At 42.4% G+C, this 27,072-nt stretch overlaps 2 protein-coding genes across 6 annotated transcripts in view; one reads left to right on the forward strand and one right to left on the reverse strand.

The window, feature by feature from the left end:
- Window positions 1-16,617, forward strand: part of LOC123771123 (pancreatic lipase-related protein 2) — a 46,958-nt gene extending 30,341 nt beyond the window's left edge. For 4 of the 5 annotated variants that reach the window (XM_069309516.1, XM_045763498.2, XM_045763501.2 and 1 more), the window contains 8 exons: window positions 6,614-6,794; window positions 7,032-7,139; window positions 7,425-7,563; window positions 7,763-7,952; window positions 8,614-8,990; window positions 9,563-9,692; window positions 11,882-12,070; window positions 15,291-16,617. In XM_069309516.1, coding sequence (XP_069165617.1) covers window positions 6,614-6,794; window positions 7,032-7,139; window positions 7,425-7,563; window positions 7,763-7,952; window positions 8,614-8,990; window positions 9,563-9,692; window positions 11,882-12,070; window positions 15,291-15,378 — 1,402 coding nt within the window. In that variant the 3' untranslated portion in view covers window positions 15,379-16,617. The remainder of the gene's footprint in view (window positions 1-6,613; window positions 6,795-7,031; window positions 7,140-7,424; window positions 7,564-7,762; window positions 7,953-8,613; window positions 8,991-9,562; window positions 9,693-11,881; window positions 12,071-15,290) is intronic. The other variant, XM_045763499.2, reaches the window with a different exon arrangement.
- A 4,045-nt stretch (window positions 16,618-20,662) lies between these two features.
- The window catches only part of LOC123771122 (uncharacterized), a 31,527-nt gene continuing 25,117 nt past the window's right edge, over window positions 20,663-27,072 (reverse strand). The window contains exons 11-13 of the mRNA XM_045763497.2: window positions 24,574-24,744; window positions 23,694-23,853; window positions 20,663-22,248 (exon numbers count right to left, since the gene is read on the reverse strand). Coding sequence (XP_045619453.2) covers window positions 22,205-22,248; window positions 23,694-23,853; window positions 24,574-24,744 — 375 coding nt within the window. The 3' untranslated portion in view covers window positions 20,663-22,204. The remainder of the gene's footprint in view (window positions 22,249-23,693; window positions 23,854-24,573; window positions 24,745-27,072) is intronic.

The following is a 27,072-nucleotide window of genomic DNA, read 5'->3' on the forward strand; positions in this document are numbered from 1 at the left end:
CCAGCGTGGGGGTATATATCTCCACCCTCTCATCGGCACGTGCTGCGGGGGGAATCGAACCGACACTTACGTAATACGCGATCACACAGTGGCACCTTCATTTCCCGGCGCCACTCCCGACCCTATGATGGCGCGCGCCCCTAATGCCAGACAATAATCTGGCAAACACGCCATCAGCTGACATGATGAAATACATTATAATCTGTAATGAATTTACTATGATAAGTAAATGGACTCTTAAGAGCGTCCCGGGTGTTGCTCTTAAGAGCGCCACCCTGGATGACTAAGAATTTAAATTCTCGCGCCATAGGGCGAGTGTATTGCGCAGCGTCACTCGTCCTGCGAGTAAACATATACCAGCATACACAGCATACCTCCTCCCCCCCCCTAGTATAGGAAGAATACCCGCGGGGCTGTTCCCCCAGCACCCAGACACAGCTGGAGGACTGTTCCCCCAGCACCCAGACAGCTGGAGGACTGTTCCCCCAGCACCCAGACACAGCTGCAGGGCTGTTCCCCCAGCACCCAGACACAGCTGGAGGACTGTTCCCCCAGCACCCAGACACAGCTGGAGGACTGTTCCCCCAGCAGCCAGACACAGCTGCAGGGCTGTTCCCCCAGCACCCAGACACAGCTGGAAGACTGTTCCCCAGCACCCAGACACAGCTGGAGGACTGTTCTCCCAGCACCCAGACACAGCTGGAGGACTGTTCTCCCAGCACCCAGACACAGCTGGAGGACTGTTCTCCCAGCACCCAGACACAGCTGCAGGGCTGTTCTCCCAGCACCCAGACACAGCTGCAGGGCTGTTCTCCCAGCACCCAGACACAGCTGGAGGACTGTTCCCCCAGCACCCAGACACAGCTGGAGAACTGTTCCCCAGCACCCAGACACAGCTGGAGGACTGTTCTCCCAGCACCCAGACACAGCTGGAGGACTGTTCCCCCAGCACCCAGACACAGCTGGAGAACTGTTCCCCCAGCACCCAGACACAGCTGGAGGACTGTTCCCCCAGCACCCAGACACAGCTGGAGGACTGTTCCCCCAGCACCCAGACACAGCTGCAGCACTGTTCTGTGTTTCCTTATGTGTTTCTTCAGTTGGGGACTCCATGATGGGGCTGCATACTCTAAGACTGGTCTCACGTAGGCAGTGTAAAGCGCCTTAAAGGCCTCCTTATTTAGGTTTCTGAATAATGTTGTAACTTTTGCTAGTGTAGAGTACGCTGCTGTCGTTATCCTATTTATATGTGCCTCAGGAGATAGATTAGGTGTTACGTCCACCCCCAGGTCTCTTTCACGCGTCGTCTCAGGTAGGCTGTTCCCCTTCATTGTGTACTGTCCCTTTGGTCTCCTATCTCCTAGTCCCATTTCCATAATTTGACATTTGCTCGTGTTGAAATCCAGTAGCCATTTCTTTGACCATCTTTGCAACCTGTTCAAGGTCTCTTGGAGGATCCTGCAATCCTCATTTGTTACAACTCTAATTTTGTGACGTGTGTGTGTGTGTGTGTGTGTGTGTGTGTGTGTGTGTGTGTGTGTGTGTGTGTGTGTGTGTGTGTGTATACTCACCTAGTTGTGCTTGCGGGGGTTGAGCTCTGGCTCTTTGGTCCCGCCTCTCAACCGTCAATCAACTGGTGTACAGGTTCCTGAGCCTACTAGGCTCTATCATATCTACACTTAAAACTGTGTATGGAGTCAGCCTCCACCACATTACTGCCTAATGCATTCCACCTGTTAACTACTCTGACACTGAAAAAGTTCTTTCTAACGTCCCTGTGGCTCATGTGGGTACTCAGTTTCCACCTGTGTCCCCTTGTTCGCGTACCACCAGTGTTAAACAGGTTATCCTTATCTACCCTGTCAATTTCTCTGAGAATTTTGTAGGTGATGATCATGTCTCCCCTTATTCTTTTGTCTTCCAGGGACGTGAGTTTAAGCGCCCGTAACCTTTCCCCGTAACTCATACCTCTCAGTTCTGGCACCAGTCTGTTGGCATACCTCTGAATCTTCTCTAACGTTGTCTTGTGTTTAACTACGTATGGACTCCAAGCTGTAGCTGCATATTCCAGGATTAACATAAGATTCCAGTCTGACATAAGTGGTATTCAGGGTCCTGAACGATTCCTTACTCAAGTTTCAAAAGGCAGTTCTTATGTTGACCAGTTTAGCATATGCCGCTGATGATATCGTTTTGATGTGGTCCTCTGGGGACGGGTTCGGTGTGATAGCAACCCCTAGATCTTTCTCTCTATTTGACTCTTGCGGGATATCGCCTCCCAGATGGTACCTTGTGTTCAGCCTCCTGCTCCCTTCACCTAATTTCATTACTTTACAGTTTCCTGGTTGAACTTTAGTAGCCATAACCTTAATTGTGTACTCACCGAATTGTACTCACCTAATTGTGCTTGCGGGGGTTGAGCTTTGACTCTTTGGTCCCGCCTCTCTTCCCAACTGGTGATGGCGGGGGTGATGGGGTGAGCGGGGGTGATGGTGTGTGTGTGGTGTGGTGATGGGTAGAGCGGGAGGGTGATGGGGTGTGGTGACGGGGAGAGATGGGGTGATGGGGTGTGGTGACGGGGAGAGATGGGGTGATGGGGTGTGGTGACGGGGAGAGATGGGGTGATGGGGTGTGGTGACGGGGAGTGATGGGGTGTGGTGACGGGGAGAGATGGGGTGATGGGGTGTAGTGCGGGTGGCGCGGGCACATGCCTGAGACTCGCCATAATACAAGTGAGCTCACAGCACAAGCATGTCCTTCAGCCGCGGCCTCCTCCTACCCCGGCCCGTCCCCATCCCTCCCCATGCTCCCCGGCCCGTCCCCATCCCTCCCCATGCTCCCCGGCCCGTCCCCATGCTCCCCGGCCCGTCCCCATGCTCCCGGCCCATCCCCATGCTCTCCGGCCCGTCTCCATTCCTCCCCATGCTCCCCGGCCCGTCCCCATCCCTCTCCATACTCCCCGGCCCGTCCCCATCCCTCTCCATAGTCCCCGGCCCGCCCCCATCCCTCTCCATGCTCCCCGGCCCGTCCCCATCCCTCCCCATGCTCCCCGGCCCGTCCCCATCCCTCCCCATGCTCCCCGGCCCGCCACCATTCCTCCCCATGCTCCCCGGCCCTCCCCATCCCTCCCCATGCTCCCCGGCCCTCCCCATGCTCCCCGGCCCGTCCCCATCCCTCCCCATGCTCCCCGGCCCTCCCCATGCTCCCCGGCCATCCCCATGCTCCCCGGCCCACCACCATCCCTCTCCATGCTCCCCGGCCCACCACCATCCCTCCCCATGCTCCCCGGCCCTCCCCATCCCTCCCCCATGCTCCCCGGCCCACCACCATCCCTCTCCATGCTCCCCGGCCCACCACCATCCCTCCCCATGCTCCCCGGCCCTCCCCATGCTCCCCGGCCCTCCCCATCCCTCCCCACGCTCCCCGGCCGGCCACTCCACCACACTTACCAAGTGCCAAGTGCCCACTAAAAATTCCTCCCTCACTCCCCCCTCACCCACCTAAACAAGGACCTCTCCTAAACAGTCCAAAGGTTAATAATATTGCTATACAAATAAACAAGTGATACATTGTACTATAGAGAAGTCGTAGGTAAACACTCAAGCATTAATGTGTAGAGTTTCCAGCATAAGGTAAGCATTGTTAGGGCATTTATTTAGATGTATAATGGAGTAATACTTGATACTAAACGAGAAGTTAACATTTATGTATTGTTCAAGAGATCTATAGTAACTATAAAAGTAAGTAATTTTGAGTGAATTAAAATTAAGCTGTGTAAATCATGACAATAATGGCAGGACTAAAGGGTGTACAGCTGTGTAAATCATGTCAATAATGGCAGGACTAAAGGGTGTACAGCTGTGTAAATCATGTCAATAATGGCAGGACTAAAAGGTGTACAGCTGTGTAAATCATGACAATAATGGCAGGACTAAAGGGTGTACAGCTGTGTAAATCATGACAATAATGGCAGGACTAAAGGGTGTACAGCTGTGTAAATCATGACAATAATGGCTGGACTAAAGGGTGTACAGCTGTGTAAATCATGACAATAATGGCTGGACTAAAGGGTGTACAGCTGTGTAAATCATGACAATAATGGCTGGACTAAAGGGTGTACAGCTGTAGCTGATCAAGGTACAATGCCTTGTGGGTGTAGCACCTAGGCAATCACATACCTAGACTACAAGGTGTTGAACTAGAGAGGCTGCAGTAGGGGCTCTGGGGAACTCTAGAATAAAGTAGGGGCGGAATAATGGACATAAGAGAGCTATTCCCCCCCCCCCCCCCGTTACACATGAGTAGTTTAGTTTAGTTCATTTATTATGCACCCCATACCCATGGTGTGGGCGGTAGTGGAAATTAAAGGGTTACAGAGGCACATAATGGGCTCAGGGACTGAACCCCACAATTCATTTAACTAAGCAAGTTACAATCTTGATGAGCTAGTTACAAAATTCAGTACAAGTCGTCACATCAACAATGGGTTCGAGATCGACCACAAGTAGGTTGGCCATTTTTTTTTGTAGTATTATTACAAATTTACTACAAAAACCAAAAAAGCGGCCAACCTACTCATGAAAAACTCCCCAGACACCAAACAGAACGCCTTGAAGGAAACCAACGTCGTCTATGCCTTCACATGCCCACTTGGGGACTGTCAGCCCAAAGAACTCAGTATATAGGCAAGACAACAACGTCTCTTTCTAGGCAATTAACAATGCTCAAACAACAGAGCTCCATCAAGGAACATATAATCTTCTCACAACCAGACCATCACCAGAGAAATCTTAACAAGCAACACAAAAATCATCGATAGATACAGCGATAGCAGGAGACTCGACATCAGCGAGGCACTACACACCAAAAAGTCAACACCAGTAATCAACAGCCAATTAACGCATAACTATATTCTATCCACTTCAAGACCCCGAACCAACACAGAAGCAGCAAGAGAAAGTATGGGCCAATAGGCCTTCTGTAGTTACTTTCATTCTTATGTTTTCATACCCAATTTATACCCACCTCACCGAAAACATTTGTGTCATTTCACCTCGCCCAAAACGCATATAAGCATGATTTTTGTTATGTGTAAAGCAGTCTTTGAGAATATAAGAAGCCGTTACGAAACGCTTTTAGGCGTCAGACCAAAAATAAAAATGTTAAAAATGAATTTTGGAGAGTTAATTTTTCAATTATCCTCGACAGTGAAGAAAAGAGTAAGAAATATTGAGAAGATTCGTGTTAGAATTATTAATCTTACCCTTTCGGTCATATTTAACAATATATATATATATATATATATATATATATATATATATATATATATATATATATATATATATATATATAGATATATATAATAATGTTAGACGTGATGCAACCCCACAATAAGCTGCCTAAGACTCTGGAGGGACCAAAGAGCCAGAGCTCAACTCCCGCAAGCACAACTAGGTGAGTACTAACTCCTAGACGTACCTATATCCTGCTCGGTGAACAGGTGCATTAGGTGATAGGAAACGGACCTAACCAGTTCTGTCTCGCCGGGGATAGCCCCTATCCTGTATTTCTTCTTATATTTATGATTTTTGTTCATTATTTTTAAGTATTTCTGTAGTGAGCCATAGGGCACTACTCCCTGTGATTGTAACTTGTTTAGTCAGCGAGGAGGAGCGAGCATTATGGAGGCTTGTAAAGAAATGTTTGTACTCTGAGGTTGATATTGGCCATATTACAGAGTTCAGTCTCCAAGAGTTCTCAAGTCAATCGACTTGAGAATGGTCCAGGACGGACCGAAACGTCGTCGTCCCTTCACCTTCTAGTACGTGGTCTGGTCATCATTCAGTCTTCAAGTTTGTTACCAGCAAAGTTGCATATTGAAGGGTGTTTATATCGGTGGTTTGCTACTCCTAGTTGTAGGAAAAGTCTGGTGGTGGTGTGTTGTACCATCAGTGATTATTACGGAGGGTCTGGCAGCTGAGTGGACAGCACTTCAGTTTCGTAGTCTTGAGGTTCCGGGTTCGATCCCTGGTGGAGGCGGAAACAAATGGGCAGAGCTTCTTTTACCCTAATGCTCTTGTTACCTAGCAGTAAATAGGTACCTGGGAGTTAGACAGCTGCTAGAGGCTACTTCCTGGGGATGTGTGACAAAAAGGAGGCCTGGTCGAGGACCGGGCCGCGGGGACGCTAAGCCCCGAAATTATCTCAAGATAACCTCAAGGGTCGAGCAGGTTATGTTTATCCAAATGTGGTCAAGAGTGGCAGCAGTTGTTTGAGTAATTCTGGTGGGTTTAGTGACCATGGGTGACCATGACCATGGTTTAGTGACCATGGGTAATAATAGCATGCAAGAGTTCATACAGGTGAGGAAGCTAGCAATTAGTGGGTACTCAGGCTGGCAGAGGTCAATATTATAATCTGTTAATATTCGTTAATTTGTCTGTGGAGTTTTGATCACTGCTCCCAATATTAAGTTTGTGTCCGAACCTTTAATTCTGTCTGTCGCTGTGGGGAAATAATATTCATGACACCATAATGCTTGAATGTTTATAAATTATTCTCACTGATTATTCTTCTAAAGCTGGCATGTGTTCCACCCCACCTCCTGCCACAGGTACATGGAGTCTGGGGGTCTGGACTGGGTGCAGCGGATGGTGAAGTCACTGCTGGAGTCAGAGGGCGTGGGCGTGGTGACGGTGGACTGGTGGAGGGGCGCCCAGCCCCCGTACGCCCAGGCTGTTGCTAACTCCCGCTTGGTGGGCGCCATCACAGGCTATCTTATCCACCTGCTTGCGGTTGGTATATCTGTCTCCCTCTCCCCCAGTTCCGTCTAGCAGTCTCGTTGAATCCTCTCCTTCTACCAACATCATAAATGTCTTGTATAATGTGCTATAAACGTCCTCCACAAGGGCCCATTAATCTGGTGTTCCACAGTAGCTCTTAGCCTGGAGTTCTACGGTAGCCCCTTCTTCATAAGAACGTAATCATCCCCTATCATAGCCTGACTATCCTGTGTTGTTCCATCCGTACAGGAGTACTACAGTGTAGCCCCGGGCTCCGTGCACCTGGTGGGTCACAGCCTGGGTGCCCACCTCATGGGCTACGCTGGAGACTACGTCAAGATCACCAGAGGAGAGAGGGTGAGTAAGGAGCCTCGCTGGGGCACGAGCATTAAAATGTGTAATATATATAATATATATATATATATATATATATATATATATATATATATATATATATATATATATATATATATATATATATATATATATATATATATATATAATATATATATATATATTATTATTTTGAGATTCGTAAAGTATACAACCGCTCCAAGTTGTGCGTTGGTCAGAGTTATGTAAACATATGTCTTTCATACAATCAAATATATCCAGAGAGAAGTAATGTTTGTGTTGGTTAAGGTGGGGCGCATCACGGGGCTGGACCCGGCCGGACCTTACTTCACCAATACTCCTCCAGAGGTGCGACTCGACCCCACCGACGCTGACTTTGTTGATGTCATCCACACTGATGTCCCCGTCGAGGCCTGGCAGCTGGCAAGTGCGTATACAGGGGCTTGTGTGTGTGCAGTAATGATCATTACATGCCATCAAGGCCGGAGTTGATTGCGCCAATTGCGGACGAAATATATATGGCTGAAATGTACTGTTCACTCGCAGGACAAGTGCCTCGAAGTAAAAACAAATACAATTGCAATCTCTGGCACTACGGTTATTAGTCCTTCATTCATGTATTTCAGAGATGGGCCATCCGGATGCAATCGGACACATAGACTTTTATCCGAACGGAGGGTCGGATCAGGCCGGATGCAAAGGCTCCGCTGTCAGTTACATAGAAAACGAAAGAACCGTTGCCGGGGGGATACTAACCTATATCGGTTGCAACCACCATAGGTCTTTTGATTACTTCACGGAGTCCATCCTCTCACAGTAAGTCCATCCACGCCAAAGTGAAGCGTGTACATCTACCTTAATTTATAAATGAGTCGTCCTGTCAGAGATGAGTTCATCTTCCCTAAATTATTGTTTTTTTAAGTTAAAAAGAGTCAGTCTTCTCTAAAGAAGCCTATCCTTTCTAAATTAGTTTACCTGAGTTTACTCGAGGGCCGCTATATTTGTAGTGGCCTCGACTAGGACAGGAAGCCCGAGGCTTGTCTAAGGTCCATTTGTCCTGATAATTTTATTCAGTTAGATTTAAAAATTCAGCAGTTGTCAGGATCTATATCCTCCAAACTGTTCAGTATTTTACAAGTTTCGATGAGATCAGCCTTGTCATGTCTGGTTTACAGTGAAGATCCTCAACCGTCTAGTTGTACGCGAGGATAAATTTCCCCTGAGTCAAGCCTCCCTGAGTGAGTACATGGCACAAGCCTGTTCTATGCAGGTTCAAAAATGTACATTGAACGAGAACAACTATAATAAAATTATTATATAACCGAAATGTCAATTGTTTCAAATGTTAACTGATTAATTCAATTTGTTAATAATCGTGTAAGCCATATAAGGGGATTGAAATAGTTCTTCAAACAGGCAATATAAATATAAAAGTTGAAGAGCATCCTTGACCTTAATGGCGCGAGATGTGTTGCAGGTGTAGGTTCGTGGGCGTTGTGTGCGGGTCATGGGAGGAGTACCAGACGGGGGCGTGCTGGGGGTGTCACCACGCCCACTGCCCCACCATGGGCATCACCGCCCACCCTATACACCCACAAACACACCCTACACCCAATGTCCTCGCAGAACACGGCTCCCCGAGCACCGTCCACACACCAAATGTCAACAACAGCGGCGATGTGGGGTCAGGAGCGGGTCGGCAGACGGGCAGGAGCGAGGCTGGTGGTGGTGGTGGGGCTGGTGGTGGTGGTGGTGGTGGTGCTGGTGGTGGTGGTGGTGGTGGTGAGAGACAGCCATCAGTAGCTCCCTCCGTCAAGGTGTTCCTGGGCACCAACCCTCGCCCGCCCTACTGTGGTGAGCTGTCTCTTCATTTTTTATGTTACATACAAGAATTCTTACATTCTTGTAAATCCTCTAACACGCATAGCGTTATTACTTCATCAATGTATGTACGTTCACAACCCATCGTACCTTCTTGTATACATCTCAGCCCATCCTCCTAGTAGTACAGTACTTATAGTAACGATGAGGACCATAGTACATATAGCGACGTACAACGCAATTAGAAAGTAGAGATATGTACTATTGAATTTGTACAATCTGGAAAAGGTTTATAGTTATGTTGCGAAGACAACCTAAACTAACCTAACCTCCCTAGGCCTAATACACGCTATCAGAGGTCTAATATAGTACATATGTGTGCTATACTAGGCCTAGGAATATTTAAGTTTCTTTTTTAGCTTCTTATTTCGGACTATAAAGTGAATAGTACCAAATTCTACTATCTAATTGTTTAGTACGTCAATGTTTGTACTATGGTGCATATAGTTACAAAAACAACTATCTAAACAGGAGGATTGATTGGCAAATTTGAATAGCTTCAAATATTGATTTATTAACAAACATACATTGTGTGTGTGTGACAGCTGAGCAGTACAGAGTGAGTGTGGTGACGGCGCTGACCCCCGCTGCTGTCAGGAGCGGCGGTGACCTCGCTCGCTTCACCGTCACACTAAGAGGTCAAGACGGCCACGTCACCATCCCAGCACCCGGGAGGTCAGTCACGGGTCACTACACACAAGCTAGTGCTTTTCATACGGTCTCTTCCCGCCAAACACACACCGAAACTACGACGTTGGTACAACGTTCGAACAACAAGAACAAGCAGGACAGAGGGTCATACATAAGACAATAGGTCTAAACTGTAGGCTGAAGCACATATATATCATTGTTACAATCAATGTTTTAATGTATGGATACGTGAAAACAACTTTCTATTGTGCACTGCCGCACAAGGGCAGGGATGGGTTCATAAGTGATACAGCTTAGAAGTAATATAAATAAAAATTGTTCTTCATTCTTTAAAATGGACAAGCAAATTTTGGGTAAATTGTTAATTTGGGTAAAACACCATGTCAGGGGTAGATCTCTCTGCTCGGAAACCGCACTGTGACTCAGGGTACATTCTTCCAGCAAGAATCTGGAGCTTGACCAAGACGACCCTGGCGAAGAGTTTGCCGACGACGCTGAGGAGGGAGATGCTGCGATAGTTGTTGACATCGCTTCTGTCACCTTTATTTTTGTGATGATGTTTGCATCTCTCATGTCTTGTGACACCGAGCCCTCCCTCCAGCACTGGCACAGAAGTTCATGAAGCTCAGTTTTAAGTGTTCCTCGAGCGCACTTGAGAACTTCAGGCGGAATCCCGTCGTCTCCTCGGGACTTCCCTGAGGAAATGAGTTCAGTGCTTTCTCAACTTCTTCCACAGTCGGTTCAAGGTCAAGTTATCCATGGGGGGCTGGCACTCGATTGCATCCAGGGTCTCTACGCTGACCAAGTTCTCTCTGGAGTAGAGTTCGGAGTGATGTTCCACCCAGTGATTCATCTGTTGATCACGATCGTTAATGATCTCTCCATTGGCTGACTTCAGAGGAGCCGTCCTGTTTTGTGTAGGGCCTGTTGCCTGTTTGATCCCTTACGTACATGCCCCTTATGTTGCCGACGGTGGCCGCAGTCTGGATCAAAGTTGGAGCCAGTAATCGTTAGTACAGCGCCTTGCAGCTTGTTGAACTCTACTGCGGGCAGTATGGAGGGCCTGTATGTTCCTTTTTGAGGACAGGATCTTGTAGGCTGAGAGAGCTCGTATCTTTTTCGTCTACGAGGGGAACAGTTCCTTTGCACTGGCCTCGAACCAGTCTGTTGATTTGCTCTGCCTCTTACCGAAGGTGGACATGACAGTGTTGAAAATGGTGACCCTGAGGTGTGACCACCTCTCACTTGCGTTATCGCAGGCTGGTCCAGGAAGGGCATTTTCCATCGCAGTAGTGAACTCCTCCACCTTGTGAGGATCACGGGTCTTGTTTACATTAATACGTGTTCTTCCCTCCTTCTTTGCTCTGTAGATTTACCGGGGTTAGAACTTTGCTTAGCAAACGACGAGAGAGTGGTCGGTGTCACAATCTGCGCTCTAGAAGCTGAGGGTCAGTTTGACGCTTCTCAGATTACTACACCCCGTAAGCACCAGGTGGAGTTGGTGCCAATGCTTAGACCTGGGGTGTCTTCAGGAAACCTTATGCTAGGCCTTGGTGTCGAAGAAGGAATTATTGACACAAAGATCATGGAGACAGCAGAACTCCAGGAGGTGCTTCCCATTCTCATTCATCTTCCCAAATCCAAACTGGCCCAGGCAGTAAGACCAAGAGCTGTGATCGGAGCCAACTCTTGCGTTGAAGTCTCCCAGAAGGAAGACTGGCCCTTGCTGACTGGACAGACTGGACAGGAAGACAGTTCATTTTTTGCCTTTGATCTTAATTAGTTTTAAGTCTTTACTTTTTTAAGTTTTTTGTTTTGTTTCCTCCATCACAGGGAAAACGGTGTGTGAACTAGTGGCTTTACGCATAGTACTCGCCTTATCCTGTTAATAAAAAAAACTACCTGTACATCCTACATTATTCTTGTATCCTATGTATGTATGTATGTATGTATGTATGTATGTATATGAATGTATGAATGCACTTTTGCGTAAAAAAATATTATTATTATTATGATTATTGTTATTATTATTATTATTATTAAAATTTAAGACTAAAGTCAGAACATTGTATATACCGAGAGGCGTAATAAAGCTGTGTAAATATTAACTTTATGAAGCAGAATGCCATTTATTTCTATGGTGAGGAAACTATTGTTTATTTACACATGTTACATGAATTCCTCGTGTGATGGCGGCGTGTGTGGCGGAACAGGCCGACGTTCGTGGAGGCCGGAGGCGGAGTGTCGTGGGTGGGCTTCACTCCACCCCTGGGCGTCCTCCTCGCCCTCCAGGTGGAGTACGAGAGTCACCATGGCCTGCTCCACGCCCTCATCTTCAGGTTCAACCCTCCCACCCTCTACGTCAGCTACTTCCACCTCCAGCAGCTCTCTACGGGCCTTGTGTGAGTATACCTCCTTGTTCCCGGCCACATTGTCCTCCTCACACATCAAGACGTTACACAAGCAAAGATCACATTCACATACTCGCACCTGTAGGCAAAATTTAACAATTAAAAAAAATCACCACAGGATGAACAATCCAGCGGGGTTTCTTCCTATTAGGGGGTGTTGTCCATGCTGCTATGTTGTATGTCCACTCACAGGTGAGTGGCTCTGCCCAATAAACTCGCCCCTCTCGGCAAAACTAAACAAATTAAATCACATTCACTCTAAACATCTACCACCTACAGGCTATTCATACCTTTGCCATCTCTTGTGGTGGTTTAATCTTCATCAATTAATCAATCGACATTGCCTTCATACTGCCACAGTTTGCTTTTGACTTTGGATCGGGACGACTGAGACGCTAGCCTGGCTTGACTAATAAAATTTTGCCTGCTTCAGTATAACCTGGTAACGTTAGGCTCTCGTATACACAGCATCCTGGTCTTGAAGTGATGCTTGGGCCGGTGTGCGGGTGTTTACACCTCGTGAAGAGGGAACAAAAGAGAGAGAAGAGGGAGGAGAACTGGGAGAATAAACAGGAGAGGGAATAGACATTAGACTAGCGGCCTTCTGGACGACAACAATCAAAGAAATAGACAAGAGAGGAAAACGGAGAAGGGATAGACTCAGGGAGGCTATACAGAGAAATAAATGGGGAGAGACGGAAGGAGGGGACGGAGAGAGGAAGGAATACAGGAAATTTACAAAATAAAGAAGGTAGAGTACTAAGGGGGAAAAAGGAGGAAAAATGGGGTTCAAATAAAGATATAGAAATTAGGAGACAAAAGAAAGAGGGGGTTCAAACTCAACAAATCACAATGTAGGGCAGAAAACAAGATGTTCTTTCATCCATAAGGTTGTAAACCAGTGGAACCACCTACCCGCCGAAGCTCTGAACGCCAAAACTATGCTGGGTTTTAAAATTCAGCTGGAAAAGATTATCAGGGCAAATGGAGGGGGACCTTTGACAAGCTGCCGGCTTCCAGTCTTCATCAAGGCCACTAGTATTAGTGGCCCCTCAGGTAAATTCAGGTAAAATTAAATGCAGGTGGAGGAAGATGGGGAAAACAAAGATAAAATTCAGGAGCCTGTTCTCAGGATAAAGTAATTAGATTGAAACACCAACTGCTCTCTCAGACCACCTAGATAGTTATCTAAATATTTGTGATGGTCTAAAAGCATATTACAGTTCTAATAATAGTCTGCTGGTAACCAGGGAAATGAAATGAAATTTCATATTTCATGTTTGAGAATCTGTTTACTATGTTAAACAGTGAATGTGTTCACTGTTTAACATAGCCTAATAAAATTTTAACCTAATCATACCATGGATAGGGAGTAGATAACAGCACTGAATACGTGATGTTACTAAGTGATTCGGTTGAGGGTACCTCCACCCTGTGGATTGGTTCGACGAGACGGACCTGTATATTTATTTCATCTTAGAATGCACATATCAGCTGCCAGCCTGCCATCCAGCATTGACTCCTTTAGATGATGGAGTATACAATATATACTTCTTATAATATATACTATATACAGTATCATAAAAAACATTTGTTTAGTCTGTCATTCTAGTCCAGACTTTGTAGGGTGACTGGTGGTTAATGGTGGATGTTCATAAGGGGGGGTTTATGTTATGCCCCCATGCTCCCCTTGATAGTAACTTTCAACCTTTCTAAGATTTTTCCAGCATATTATTTCGGCAGGATTAATGTTAGAAATTTCTAGTATGGGGTACCTGGCAGTGCCCAAGTAGTGAAGATAGTCAGTAGTCATGGGAGAGAGCAAGTGTGTGTGTGGAGGGGAAGGGGAGGGGGGGAGGTAAGATGTGATGGAAGATTTCGGGAGGTGGGAGAGAGTGAAAAAATATGGGGGGTAGATTGGGTTTGTGTTTGAAGGCAGAAGATGGGGAGGGGGGGGGATAAATTCATCAGGACAAATGGGGGGACCTTTGCTTTCTATCCTCATCAAGACCACTAGAGATGGTGGCCCTCAGGTTAATAAATGTGGGTGGGAGAGAGAGAGGGAGGGGTGTACTTGCCTATCAGTGTCAATGTGGGAGTGAGATCTAGCTCATTGCTAGTCTTGTACCTGTTGTTATACTTTAACAATTATGATCAAAATATTTGTAGAATCTGGCCTTAAGTTGTGGATGGAGGTGACTTCCACAAGCGTAACTTCTTTTGGCGAATTCCATTAGTTGGCTTAGTGCATGCTCCTGATAACTACCGTACCTTTACACTTGACTGTACCATCCTTGCATTTAGTAGATGTATTTGCATTTCTAGCTACCACTTATGTCTTCTTGTCCTACTTTCTCTCATTTTTAAGGGGCTGTACTTGTGTGAAGATGTAGTCTTTGTCACCAAAGTAATTCCAGGTTCCCAAGCCAGTTACATATACAGTAACTGTTTTGGCATTTATGACTTCAGCAGATAGGTAGTTTCATGAGTTTATCACCCTGTGGGTGAAAAAGCATCTCTACTTTTCAGATCAGCATTGTTGTTTGTTGGGCTTAAAATGATGCTTTTTTTTTTGTTACATCTGACCTTTTGAAGAAATTGCCTGAATCAACAAAATTATTCAGTATTTTACAAGTTTCAATGAGATCTGCCCTGTCATGCCTATTTTAGGTGTTTTAAGTGCTGTGGCCCCAAACTATTCCTGTATGAGAATTGACTTAGTTCTGGAATGATTTTTGTTGCCCAGTGTTGAACTTTCTTCACTGCAGCTATGTCTTTCAGAAGGTGAAGTGTCCATACTTGAATACAATAATCCAAGTGGGACTACACCAGAGTTTTATACAGTAGTTACATAACTATCTTCTTTTCCTCAAAGTAAAAAGGTATGCTTGATTATTTCTAGGGTTTGATCCGTTGGCAAAATAATGAAAGAGCTAAAAAATGGAAAGGTTTTGCTAACACAAACTATTCCTGTACTAGCATTGTTGGAAAAGTGGTGAATGGAGTATTATGTTCATAAACCACAGTCCTGTACTGTACTGTATTATGAAGTGACAATAATTTTCGAGCCCTGGCTAAAGCCCTACTGAAAGTCAGTGTGTTATCAAATAGTGATTAATATGTAAAAATTATATTTAATAAAATTAAAATATATATTCATAGTCAAGAATATATAACCTATTCAGCAAAATTTAAAGGTTTGTATTTCCAGGTTGCACTTCCCATTCTGTGGAGGACAGATGAAGGCTGGAGAGAGCTACACTCTCTTTCCTGACACCCAGTGTGGCTTCCTACACTGACCTTGCCCAGTATAGTTCCATCAGGTGAATGCTTGCAAGATTTATATTAGTGCTGTGATTACTCATGGGTGGTACCGTGTTATTTAAGCCTTTAAATTTAATTTTCTAAGGTTTCTTGTATTTTATTTGGTTATTTAGTGAGGGTTGTTAGGTGCCTCACAACCCATGCCTCTCAGTTGAAAGGCAATGTGGTATTATGTTGTCACTGATGTATATTAGAGGCAGGGTTTCATATGCATGGAAAATAGCTCAAGAGCAATACTGTACTGTAATAATAATGATAATTATTAACTCGCTGCAACATTTTTGAGTAAAGAGCGAAGGCACTTGTCCAGAAAAACAAGATACAGCTGTAGACCACACCACACACTAGAAGGTGAAGGGACGATGACGTTTCGGTCCATCCTGGACCATTCTCAAGTCGATTGTGATAAGGAGTTGATGCAGGGCAATAAATAGGCAAGAGAGGCAATAAATAGGCAAGATCTTCAGCCACGTTATTGTGACTCATCACCTGCAAGATACAGCTGTACTCGTATATTCATTCCACACTACACAGCCTCTTGGGGAAAAATCACTATCATTCAAAAAAGTTGGTACAGTATACAGTACTATATTGTACTTTAAAAACTCAGATATGATGTTGCCCTACTCTGCTCTTATTGCACTATTACTTCCCAATACATCATCCAGCAAAAAAAAGGATCTCATAACTATAACAAATTGTCTTTCCATACTGTACTGTAACATACAACTCCTCTATTCAAATTCTTTAATATGTTAATCATACTCACACTGTACATTCTCTTATGCTGTTTATACTTGTACTATACTATACTATACTTCAGTGCTAACCTCTGACTTGAAGCTCTTTTTAGATTAATGTAATGCAATGCATGGAAATAAGCCATGCAAATCAAGGAACCCAATAGAGAACTCCCTAATAAAGCAAAGTTTAATTCAACCAATACTTTCAAATATAGTACAAAAAAATCCTTACCATAGTACAGTACCTTAATTTGTGCAACTACTGTAATTCACTTCATGCTAGACCATTGAAAAATGTAACTGGGTCATCAATGCTATATCATTATCAACACTCATATTGTTATATAAACTAGTCCTTACCTTATAATTATGTTAATGCCAAATCACTAAAGTTTCTCAATGTATACTAGTTTTATTTTTCAAGATTAATGATTGTTTACATTTTTTAACATTAAATTTATTGCAAATTCATTCTTAGCTTTTAAGACTAGCCCAAAATGCTATGCATGTTAGTGGTTTTACAAGACTGTACCAATTGAAAAAATCATTAGAGCAGTTCTGGGATCGAACCATTATCCTGGGTACTCCCAGATGTGCATCTTGTCCCTGGATCACAACATGATCAAAGATTACAAAGCTTGGGAGTCCTCTGAATTATCTTAATTGCTTCAATAATTTTCTCGTGGATAAATCATGGGAATGTGATTTTGTTGTGTATGTTAAGAGCGTTTGGGGTGAAGCCAATTACCTACACCAGAGTGTATGGGAATTATATGTAAAACTTGGGTTGGCTACCAGCTTGGTGCCTCCAGACTCCTAAGTAGATTCGGAGAAATCCAGAGGTTGTGTAATCTTTACCATCTTGTGGTCCAAGGGTAAGACACACATCTGGGAATATCTAGGATGCTGGTTTCATCACTGTACTGCTCCAGTGATTTTCTCATAGATATCATGTTAATATGATGCCCTTATGAACATACCAATTAATCATCAGAACCTACTTGTATAAAAAAATATATCCATATTACCCCATGTCTTACTTTTGTGGAGCAGGGAGGCATTAGTTCAGAGTAAAGAGATGGATAATACAGTATAGTGAAAGAAGAAAAGAGATATTGTATCAGTAATTACATATGTCATATCCATTTATATTATTTGCACCATAAAATCGGATGAGCACTATTACACTACAGCAGGTACAAACTTATTCACTACTTCTGCACAGAGTACCACTAACAGTCTTATCCTTGAAGATATTCCATGTGCACTTTGCATTCGTGTTATATAGTGTACCCTCAAATTCATTAGAAAATCAGTAACCGGGCCGCAGGGACACTGAAGCCCCGAAATCATCTCAAGATAACCTCAAGATAGGTGTATTAAAAATTAACAAGCATTTCTTCATGCCTACTGCAGTATAATTGGAGTTGAAATGCCATTGCAGGGTAGGAAATTGCCCCTTGTTTGCTGTGCACAATTAAAAGATATGGTATAAGAAGGTAGTCTGTATGTACAGAATGCACTGTAAGCTATTGTCCTGTGCATACACTCATTCTCTTTAATGTTCTCAAGACAGTTTGAAAGGCTGGTTGGGAACTGTTCAGGCCTTTTAGTCATTTATTTTGCTGACAAATGATATACTGTACCAATGGGGTCTTCAGTAAGCACAAAAGTTATAGAATTTAGTAATAAAACAATTAAACAACAGCATTTACAGAACAAGTACATTACTACCATAGCCCGTGCTACTTGGAACTTTTGTTCCGAGTAGCTGAATCTAAAACAACAACAGCATTATTTACACAACTCCCTAACATTTGGGGAGCATAACCAAGTAAATATAGGGCCAACCAGAAAAATGATTGGATGGATTACAGAACCTTCAAATCCAGGGATCCCATCAAAATGGTTGTATTATTCAAATTGATTGGGCTGTCCAGTCTTGAGTACTGCTCGATACTCATTTTCCCTTTCAGAGCAGGAGATATTGCTGAAATAGACGGAATTCCTGTATACAAAGTTGCATGAAAATATTGCTGAGTATTATTGAATACTCGGTAATATTGTTGCAGGAGATATTGCTGAGATTCCTGTACACAAAGTTGCATGAAAATTAATTGAAGTGGAGTGCTCAGATCAGATGTGTATTCTCTCAGAACCCAAAGTGAAACTCCATCTTGGCCAACTGCTTTGTTGGTAAGTCTGAAGGCTGGCTTGAGGCTGGTTCTTCCTATTTGGAAACCCAGAACTCTAGGGGTTTTCATCCCATTGCCATGACAAGTTGTGTTTGGAAGCTTTTTGAATGTGTGGTCAATGTCCATTTTATGTAGTTCTTAGAACACTATTGCTACCTCTTTCCCTCTCAATTTGGCTTTTGCAAATGTCATAGCATGACGGATGTTCTTGTGGATCTAGAGGCCTACATTCGATCTGCTTTTTGCCACAAAGACCTCTGTGGTTGCCATTCTTTTTGGCTTGGGAAATGTTTTTGACACCACCTGCAGGTACAATATTTTGTCTTAGCTTCATTCTTTTGGCCTTCGTAGCAATTTCTCGCTCTTCTTTCATTGCTTCCTTTCTTGCCGTTGCTCTAAAGTGAGACTTGGTGATACCTTTGTCTCCTTTCCTCAATTCAAAGGTGTTCTAAAGGGTAGTGTTCTGAGCACTACTTTTTCCTCATTGCCCTAATGGTCTTACTTCTCACTGGCATTTTCTCAGCCCTTTATGTTGATAACGCTCCTTTCCTCCAACACCACCTCCAACTTGCAATTGATGCATTGTCATCCTTGGCCACCAGTCATGGCTTCAAGTATTCAATAGCTAAGACTTGTGCTATGACTTTTACTCAGAAGCCAGAAGCAGATTGTTCTTCATCCAGTTGTCGCTTTATGGTAGTCCCTTTCTGTATAAAGATTCTGCCAGTTTTTGGGTTGATATTTGACTCTCATTTAGATTGGTCACCCTGTATCATTTACCTCAGTCGAATGCTCTAAGGTCCTTACATTACTTCTTGTCCCCAATTTCTTGGAATTCTGATAGATGCACACTCCTCTATTTGTACTTCTCTCATGCTGTCTAAACTGGATTATGGCTGCCCTACTTACTCCTCTCTCCTTCGACATGTTGCTCTGCACCATGCTGGGTTGTGCCTTGGCTTTGGTGCCTTTTGTCTGCTATCAGAGCTTGTATGTTGAAACCAGCATCTTGTCACTACACGATTGTCGGGATCATTACTGCCTGGACTACCTCACAAGATCTGCAACATCCTCATGCCTGCTTTTGTTGAACTTTGGCTGTTGTCCCTGTTCCATTTCAGTTTGTTTGCAATGTATCTCATGTCATTCCTACTTTGTCCCCATGGAGGGTCCCTTTTGTGAAGCTTTGCAAGTCTTTGACCCGCATAATAAAAATTTGAACCCTTCCTATAGTTATGAAATGCATTTACCTTCCCACTCCCATTCTGTTGCCCTATTCACAGATAGTGTAAGTCTAAGTCTGGCAATGGTGTTGGCTAGTCCGTTGTCTTTACAGACCAGACCTATACTGTACTGTACTGTATATGCCGCCTAACCCTGGAGGCTAGCATCTTTATGGATGAACTGCGTGCAATTTTGTATGCTCTTTCAATGTCAATACACCTTTGTCATTGTGGTTAATTCTTGGTGCTCTCATGGCTCTGGAGTCATTTAATCCTATACATCTTGTGGTGGTCAAAATTCAATATAAGCTGCTTATCTCTTGCAGATTTAAAATGGCTGAATTTTGCTAGGTTCCCAGCCATATTAGTACAGGTATTACCTTAAAAAAAAAAAAAAAAAAAGAGTATGCAGACACTGCTGCTAAGGAGGCTATCTGCACTTGTCCTATTTCCCAAAAAGATGTTCTTTATTTGGATTAGTACCTAGTCATTCATTTCTTAATTCGAGACCATTGGCAGGGTCGTTGGTCTTGTATTACAGGTAACAAACTGTGTGCTCTTAAGGGTAGCCCATCCCCTTGGCTTTCCTCCTAGCACAGGAATCAGTGGTAGGAAACGGCTCTGGCTAGGTTACATACTGGCCATACGTACTTAACTCGCAGGCATTTAATGAAATGCTGCCAGCTCCTTATTGTCCAAACTGCATTGTCACTTACAGTTGTGCACCTCCTTGTAGAATGTCCCAATTTTGAGGATGTTTGTCTTGCTTACCAGATGTCTCTTGTGGTCGTTTGCCACTCGATAGAATCCGTTGCGAGTTCGATACTTTCGATATCTCTCACATTGTTTGCTTTTGTTCTTATATTGGCATCCATGGTGATAGTGTCCCTGGCTTGTTCCTCCTTTTGATAATTCATTACAGCTCATACAACCACTGATCTCCCATGTTAGTGTCATGTAATTTTTTATAACTGCAGTTTAGCACCATTTTATTACTCAATTTTTTAGTAAACTTCAAATTTAACCATAAATATTGAAATGCATGTACTGTATAAATGGAATAAATAACAATGAGGTTTAGAAATAAAATTGCACATGTGGTACTTGGAACAAGTTATATTTGAACTCTGTCATATAATTACTCAACTGGTTTGAGACAAATTTTGTGTACACTTGTTCTTAAATGATCATTGTGTGTGTGAGAAGAGAGTCTGATAAATAATGTTCTGTATACAGTATCTGTACCGAAATGGCCCTGGTATTTGAACTTTTTAAGGAATTAATGTAAACTATAAATACAAAATAAACATTACAAATAATTTGAAAAGATGCATCTACTGTGATTACTGCACATCTAAATAAAAGCAGCAGTAATGTTATAGTACGGTCATATGAAGTTAACAAAAACATACGTAGGTTATTAGAGCAAACTGATTAAATTGACACTAACAATTAAAACAAAGACAAATTTTTTACTGTAGCAAGGATGAAAGTTTGTGGGAATTATGTAAGCAGTCCCTGTTTGATACAACACTTCCAGGACATTACCTATAGAGATTTTATTTGTAAAGTAACACGTTAGTCTGGGGTGTAGAAGTACTCCACAACTCGGTAGAGTTGGAATTTGTGGAAATTCCTCTCGTTAAATATAGTACTGTAATAAGAATGTGTGCAGAAAAAATTGCATGTGACTTTACAATCGTTTAAAATAAATTGCCTAAATACTGCAGGCTGATATTTACCTTCAAAGTATTGTATCAGAAATCAACTTAGTTTTACAATACTAGCAACAAACTTGCAGAATGACAACCACTAAACTAAAATCTTTCTAAAAGATATAAAACAACTAATGTCCACACATCCTAAATTTTTTACCGTTTTAGATTTTTTTAATTCAACAATCCTAATATTAAATGCTATTTAAAACTGGATAAACATGCTACTCTACCTTTGATGGTCCAAAAATTGCCAAAAGCAGGTATTAAATAGTCCTTGTAAGCTGTTGGGTTTAACACTGGTTACATTTTTCCCTTGTTCATTATCCCTTGTGCCGTCCGAACTCGATCCACACACTCGCTATATCCATCTAATTGGTCTTCCACTTCACTTACTTTCAAATTCGCTACCAAATTCTTCACTGTTTCAACATGACCAGACTAATTTCCATTACTTTCTCAATACTGTATTGTGGTTTATCAAGTTTTCAACCACTTGCACTAGATGGTAGAGCAGCTGTCTTGACCTCATACTTTCTAATACAAATCCAATGTGAATGTTTTTATACGAAGTAACATAGACCTACTTTAGTGAATTAGTTATGTCACATTTTGACCTTACGGTTACTTCCTTAGTGTATCTTTTAGTGTACAGTAATAACTTACTCCCCGCTCACATCAGAAAAACAAAACATGCTCACACATCTCTACCTAATTCACACCTTTAGTTTCAAACACTTATCTCAAAACCATCAATCTAATACTAAAAACAAGGTTCATAATATTACATTAAATACAAATTATACTCTCAACATTTTAACAGCAGCAGTCGAAAAGCTAGCTAATGTTTCCTCTGGGCTGGTGCCTCCCAACCCCATGAAAGGCAGTTGTGTACACTAGTAACAGTGGTGGTGCCTAATATTATTTAGATTTTGCGAGGTTTTGGTCGACGACTTCTTGTCATCTCGTCTGAAAGTAAAATATGTTGCATAAATATAAACCTCCTTCTCATGCGGAAAAGTTGGGAGGGGAGGGGGGTCTAATCTTCATTATGAGTGCACAAATCCAATAGTTTGGCATATATATTCAATGGAATTTATTTTTATTATATCATCATTTCCATATTTCCCCCCACATGAATCAGTGCAGAGGGGAAAAAAAAGGGGCAACAATGAAAGAAAATTAAAGACGTTATAAAAATACCACTTGTCCATTAAACTACAATATTGACATTATATAGCATGCCATACAAGCAAAGACCAACCCACTCCAACAGTACCTAACCACTTTAAACCAGGTACAATTTTCCTCATGAAGTGTCATACTGTACACATATATTTACTCCCTCATAACCTGTTTCAATCCACTTGTGTCCCCTTACTGTTCAATTCATATTTCACACTAAATTCCAGTCTCCACACATACTTTCTTCTTGTACAAAGAATACTTCACTCTTCCCAGCTGCCCAATCAAGACCCACATCTACTACATAAGGATACAGCTAACCAGTTGAGGCAAGTAGCAGGAACAAGGTACTGTACCACAAATTATCATAATAACAAGGGATAATCAGCGAATAATCAGCGAAAGTGCCAAGCCATTTCAACTAAATAGCACTTGGAAAAGGGGTCAGGATAAGGATTTGGGATGGGTTGGGGGAAAGAAATGGTGCCCAATCACTTGGACGGTTGGGGATTGAACACTGACCTGCATGAAGTGAGGCCGATGCTCTACCGTCTAGCCCAAGTGGTTGGGTGGAAACGAAGTATAATAGGGAGTGTGATCCTCCCAAGTGAATTCCAGATAAGCAAGAAATAGCAAGGACCAAGGAGGGGGGAAGAGAGTGGCTTTGTTGCTACAAAAAAAATTCAAAGTACAGCTGTACAGTGGGGCCTCGATTTACGATGGTAATCCGTTCCAAGAGAAGTATCGTAAGTCGAAGCGATTTTTCCCATAAGAAATAAAGGGAATTAAATTAATCTCTTCCACACCCCCAAAAATATTAACTAAAAAATACATTTTATACTGAATATAATTTTTTTCTCTAACCACAATACAGTACATGTTTATCTTACCTTTATGGAGGACTCGTGATGGCATATGGAAGATGGTGATGAGGGGAAAGGAGGAGAGGTGTTACTGTTACTGCTTTGTTACTGCTCCATTATTTAAAACATCGAATATCATATTGATGTTTTTCGGTGGTAGAATGGATTAATTTGATTACCATTAATGTCAATGGGGACATTCGTTTTGTATGACATCCATTTCACATGACTACGACGGTGCCAGAATGGATTAAATTCGTTATTCGAGGTACCACTGTATATTGTTTTAACCCCACACATGCTTCACACTGCATTTCTACACACTAATAAGCATAAATACAATACAGTATATACAAGGCTACTTACCATGGTTCGGGTATTTATGTACTCCAGGACGATAATGTACGGCTACCATGACTCCTGACAGTCGCAAGGCTTCAATCATGCTGTCAACAGCTGAATTAATATAAAACTCATCAATCTCCAGACTCTCCAGTGCCCGCAAGTGCTTGAAGGTTGTCTCATCCTGAAACCCACATTGTTCATGAATACATAAGTCATATTTCTTTTTTAGCTGCTACTGTGGCCATAATTACTGGATGGCCACAGTAGAAGCTTCTCCAGGAAGTTATATCACATCACAAATCTTTCACTCATTAAAGCTCCCTTTGTCCCTATTCTCCCCCTGACCCCACCCTTTCTTTCATATATAGTTCCACTTCCCTTCCACGACACTGGTCTATTGCATCTACCATATGATACAATAGACCATATTTTTTACACTTGTACACCCTTCTCGTGAAACTATTTTCTAACACATTCCAACATTAGCATCTTTAAGAAAGATCTATTATAAGCAGCTGCTACTCTATTATTATACATAGCAGTTGCAGTGTTCTGTTTGTTACTAGCTATCATAATTAAATAAGGTGTACAAATAATTTAAAAATGCTAATGTCAAACATACAAAGGAGTCTGATTAAGACCTTTTGCCCCCTCTGTAATCCTTTAATGCTACAGCTTACAGGATGAGTGTCAATAGTACAATAAACTAGCTGTTGCTAGTAGCAACAATCATATTCACCTGTGTTAAGCAGTAGACGAGTTCATGTAAAATAATAACAGACTGTCTTTTAACCTAGGAGAGCATGACGCTGAATAACCTGGCCAGTTACTCTGCCTGGCCTAAGGTAGGCATGGAAAAAATATATGCAAGGATAGTGCACCAATTTATATTATACATTACCTGAAGATCTGCCAACATACGAGGCACTCCCTTGTAATGATAAAACAAGTGCGTCTCTTGATGCTCAGTCTGCTGGGTAAGCTCTCTAGGTATGTCCTCATGACACGAAATAACAGATAGGTGCCGCAGGCCATGTAATACTGCCAAAGATCCTCCAATACATCCATAAACCTAGGGAAACAAATTTTAGAAATTGTATTTGTGTAAAACAGATATCTCGCCTACTTTATTAGATTTGTATTAATAATCTAAGATAAACATCTACTTTTATGAAGAAAAATACTAGTGGGATGTCTAGTATTTAATAATACTTAATGCATCCCACTGCATTTAGTATTATTAACATTAAGTATTATTAAATACTAGACATCCAACTACTTTTAATCCATTCATTGTCCCATTTCAGCCCCATGTATACACGGAGGTTGCAAATATAGGCCAGAATGCTCAATAGCAGGCCATAAGAATCCCCAAGGGAGAATATCATGTATAAATACAGGGGAAGGGAGAATTTTCCAATTTCTATTACATTTCTAAGAAGAAAGGGGTGTGTTTTTCCCATATTTACAATAACAAATTTGTTTAATAATTTTTCTGATACAGTAGAACAAGCAGATATTTATAAATGGTAAAAAATAATAGTTTGAGACTTTCTAATAGGAAACATAGTCCAAGTAACTTAATACCTGGTTATGAACTTTAATATAAATGTATACTGTATTAGCTGAAAAAATAAAATCCAATCGATTTGTGTTATTTCTGTTTTTTTTTTTAATGAGAAATACTGTTCTTTTCATATTTACCATTAATCATTATAACACTCATAATGATAACCCAGGTTAAGAAAACTAATCATTCTTGCAAAGGTTAGATCTACCACAGTGTCACCATCATTACCAAGCACCTGCAGCTACAAGGCCCACAAATCTGATCTGAAGGCCAGAGGTCTACACATACATTACACAATGAACAAATAAATTTTGTTTAATGTATTTAGCTAAAGTCACTTACCACACCATGACATTTTCTCGTCCATCAACCGTATTATGTATAGTAGAAAATTAGTCAAGTGTACGGTATGTTTCACCTTCCTAACTTCCAGATTCTTGTATGAACACTTTAATCCACCTGCTTAATTGGGTTCTGGGGAGTAGAACAACAACTTTTTGTGTACATTCGCATTCACTTGTTCATGCATTATTTTTTTTCAATAAGCACAATAATAGCCTTTCAAATATTTTGTTGATAGTAAGCTCCTGTGGGTGATTTGCTGAAGTACAGAAGTGTTGGTTCATATACACTGGTTCAAGACCACAAGTTATTTTTTTAGCAATTATCTTGTTTTTGGTATGGAGGTAGATGGGTTAAAATATTGCAGATTATTCATTCCTATTTTATCATGTTAGCTTAATACTGTTATTAACAGTATAAGCTTGTATGGATGTGAACTATGGGACTACAGTGCTCACCTTGGTAAGCTTAATTGTGAATGAAGGAAATGTTCAAGAACATCTTGGGAGTTCATCCTTGAACTCATTGTAGTCTCCTACCTGTTAACTGTCCACACTTGTACACAAAGAAATAATTCACTAATGAATATCTTTTTGTCTGAAGGGAATGATTCATCCAGCTAAGTCAATTTTTTTTTGCAACATTTCCAGATATATCTACTCATTCTTAAATTGTATTTCCTAAAAATGAGTGATATATAATGGTGCAGCAGGTATACAAGACAGAATACAACAATTAGTCAGTAGAGAAAGCAGGGAAACCCTTGGCTGGATATTTGAAATTACGAAGAAACAACTTTTATAAAGAGATGGCTTGCTAACAGGTATTTCGAGTCCTATTGAAACCAGATCTATGTTGCAGGAGTAATGTGTTTGGGGCAATTTTGATCCAGGAGAGTCCCAGAATCTGTTGAGCTAGAATGCTCAGGGTGTGAAAAAACCAGCGTTGAATGTAATGAAACGCCATTTTCTGGGCGAGACCCAAAGGCTCCCCGGAGCTTATCTAGGCTGATATGCTAATGTCAGACTTTGGCATCAGTCATGCATATGGAGTTCTGTGGGCCTACCGGGGACCACGAGCCAGAACCTGGCCCCCCATCAGAAGGGCATGGGGAGCAATGGCCTATAGAAACCCCTGTGTGGTTGGAAGCATTCTATGTCTGCCATCGACTAGGTCAGGCACCCAGAAAGGTAAGCGTCCCAAAACAAACCTCTATTCTGGTGAAAATTGCTACCAAAAGCCGAACAAGTGGATAGAACTCCCCAAAAAGAAATGAGCAAACGAGCATGACATCACACGTCGCCGCGCCGCTGTCTGCGCAGCTCCCCTCCTCCCCGGGAGGGGGAAGGAGGGATGAGAATACACACAACCTGCTGGATAAAATTAATAAAAAAATCCCCTGGTACAGCAGGTTGTGTGTATTCGATTCCCTGCAATGATTGCGAGTCTGTGTACCTGGGACAAACAGGAAAATCCTTACAATTATGT

Source organism: Procambarus clarkii, chromosome 65 (assembly GCF_040958095.1).
Source record: "Procambarus clarkii isolate CNS0578487 chromosome 65, FALCON_Pclarkii_2.0, whole genome shotgun sequence".
Taxonomy (NCBI): Eukaryota; Metazoa; Arthropoda; class Malacostraca; order Decapoda; family Cambaridae; genus Procambarus; species Procambarus clarkii.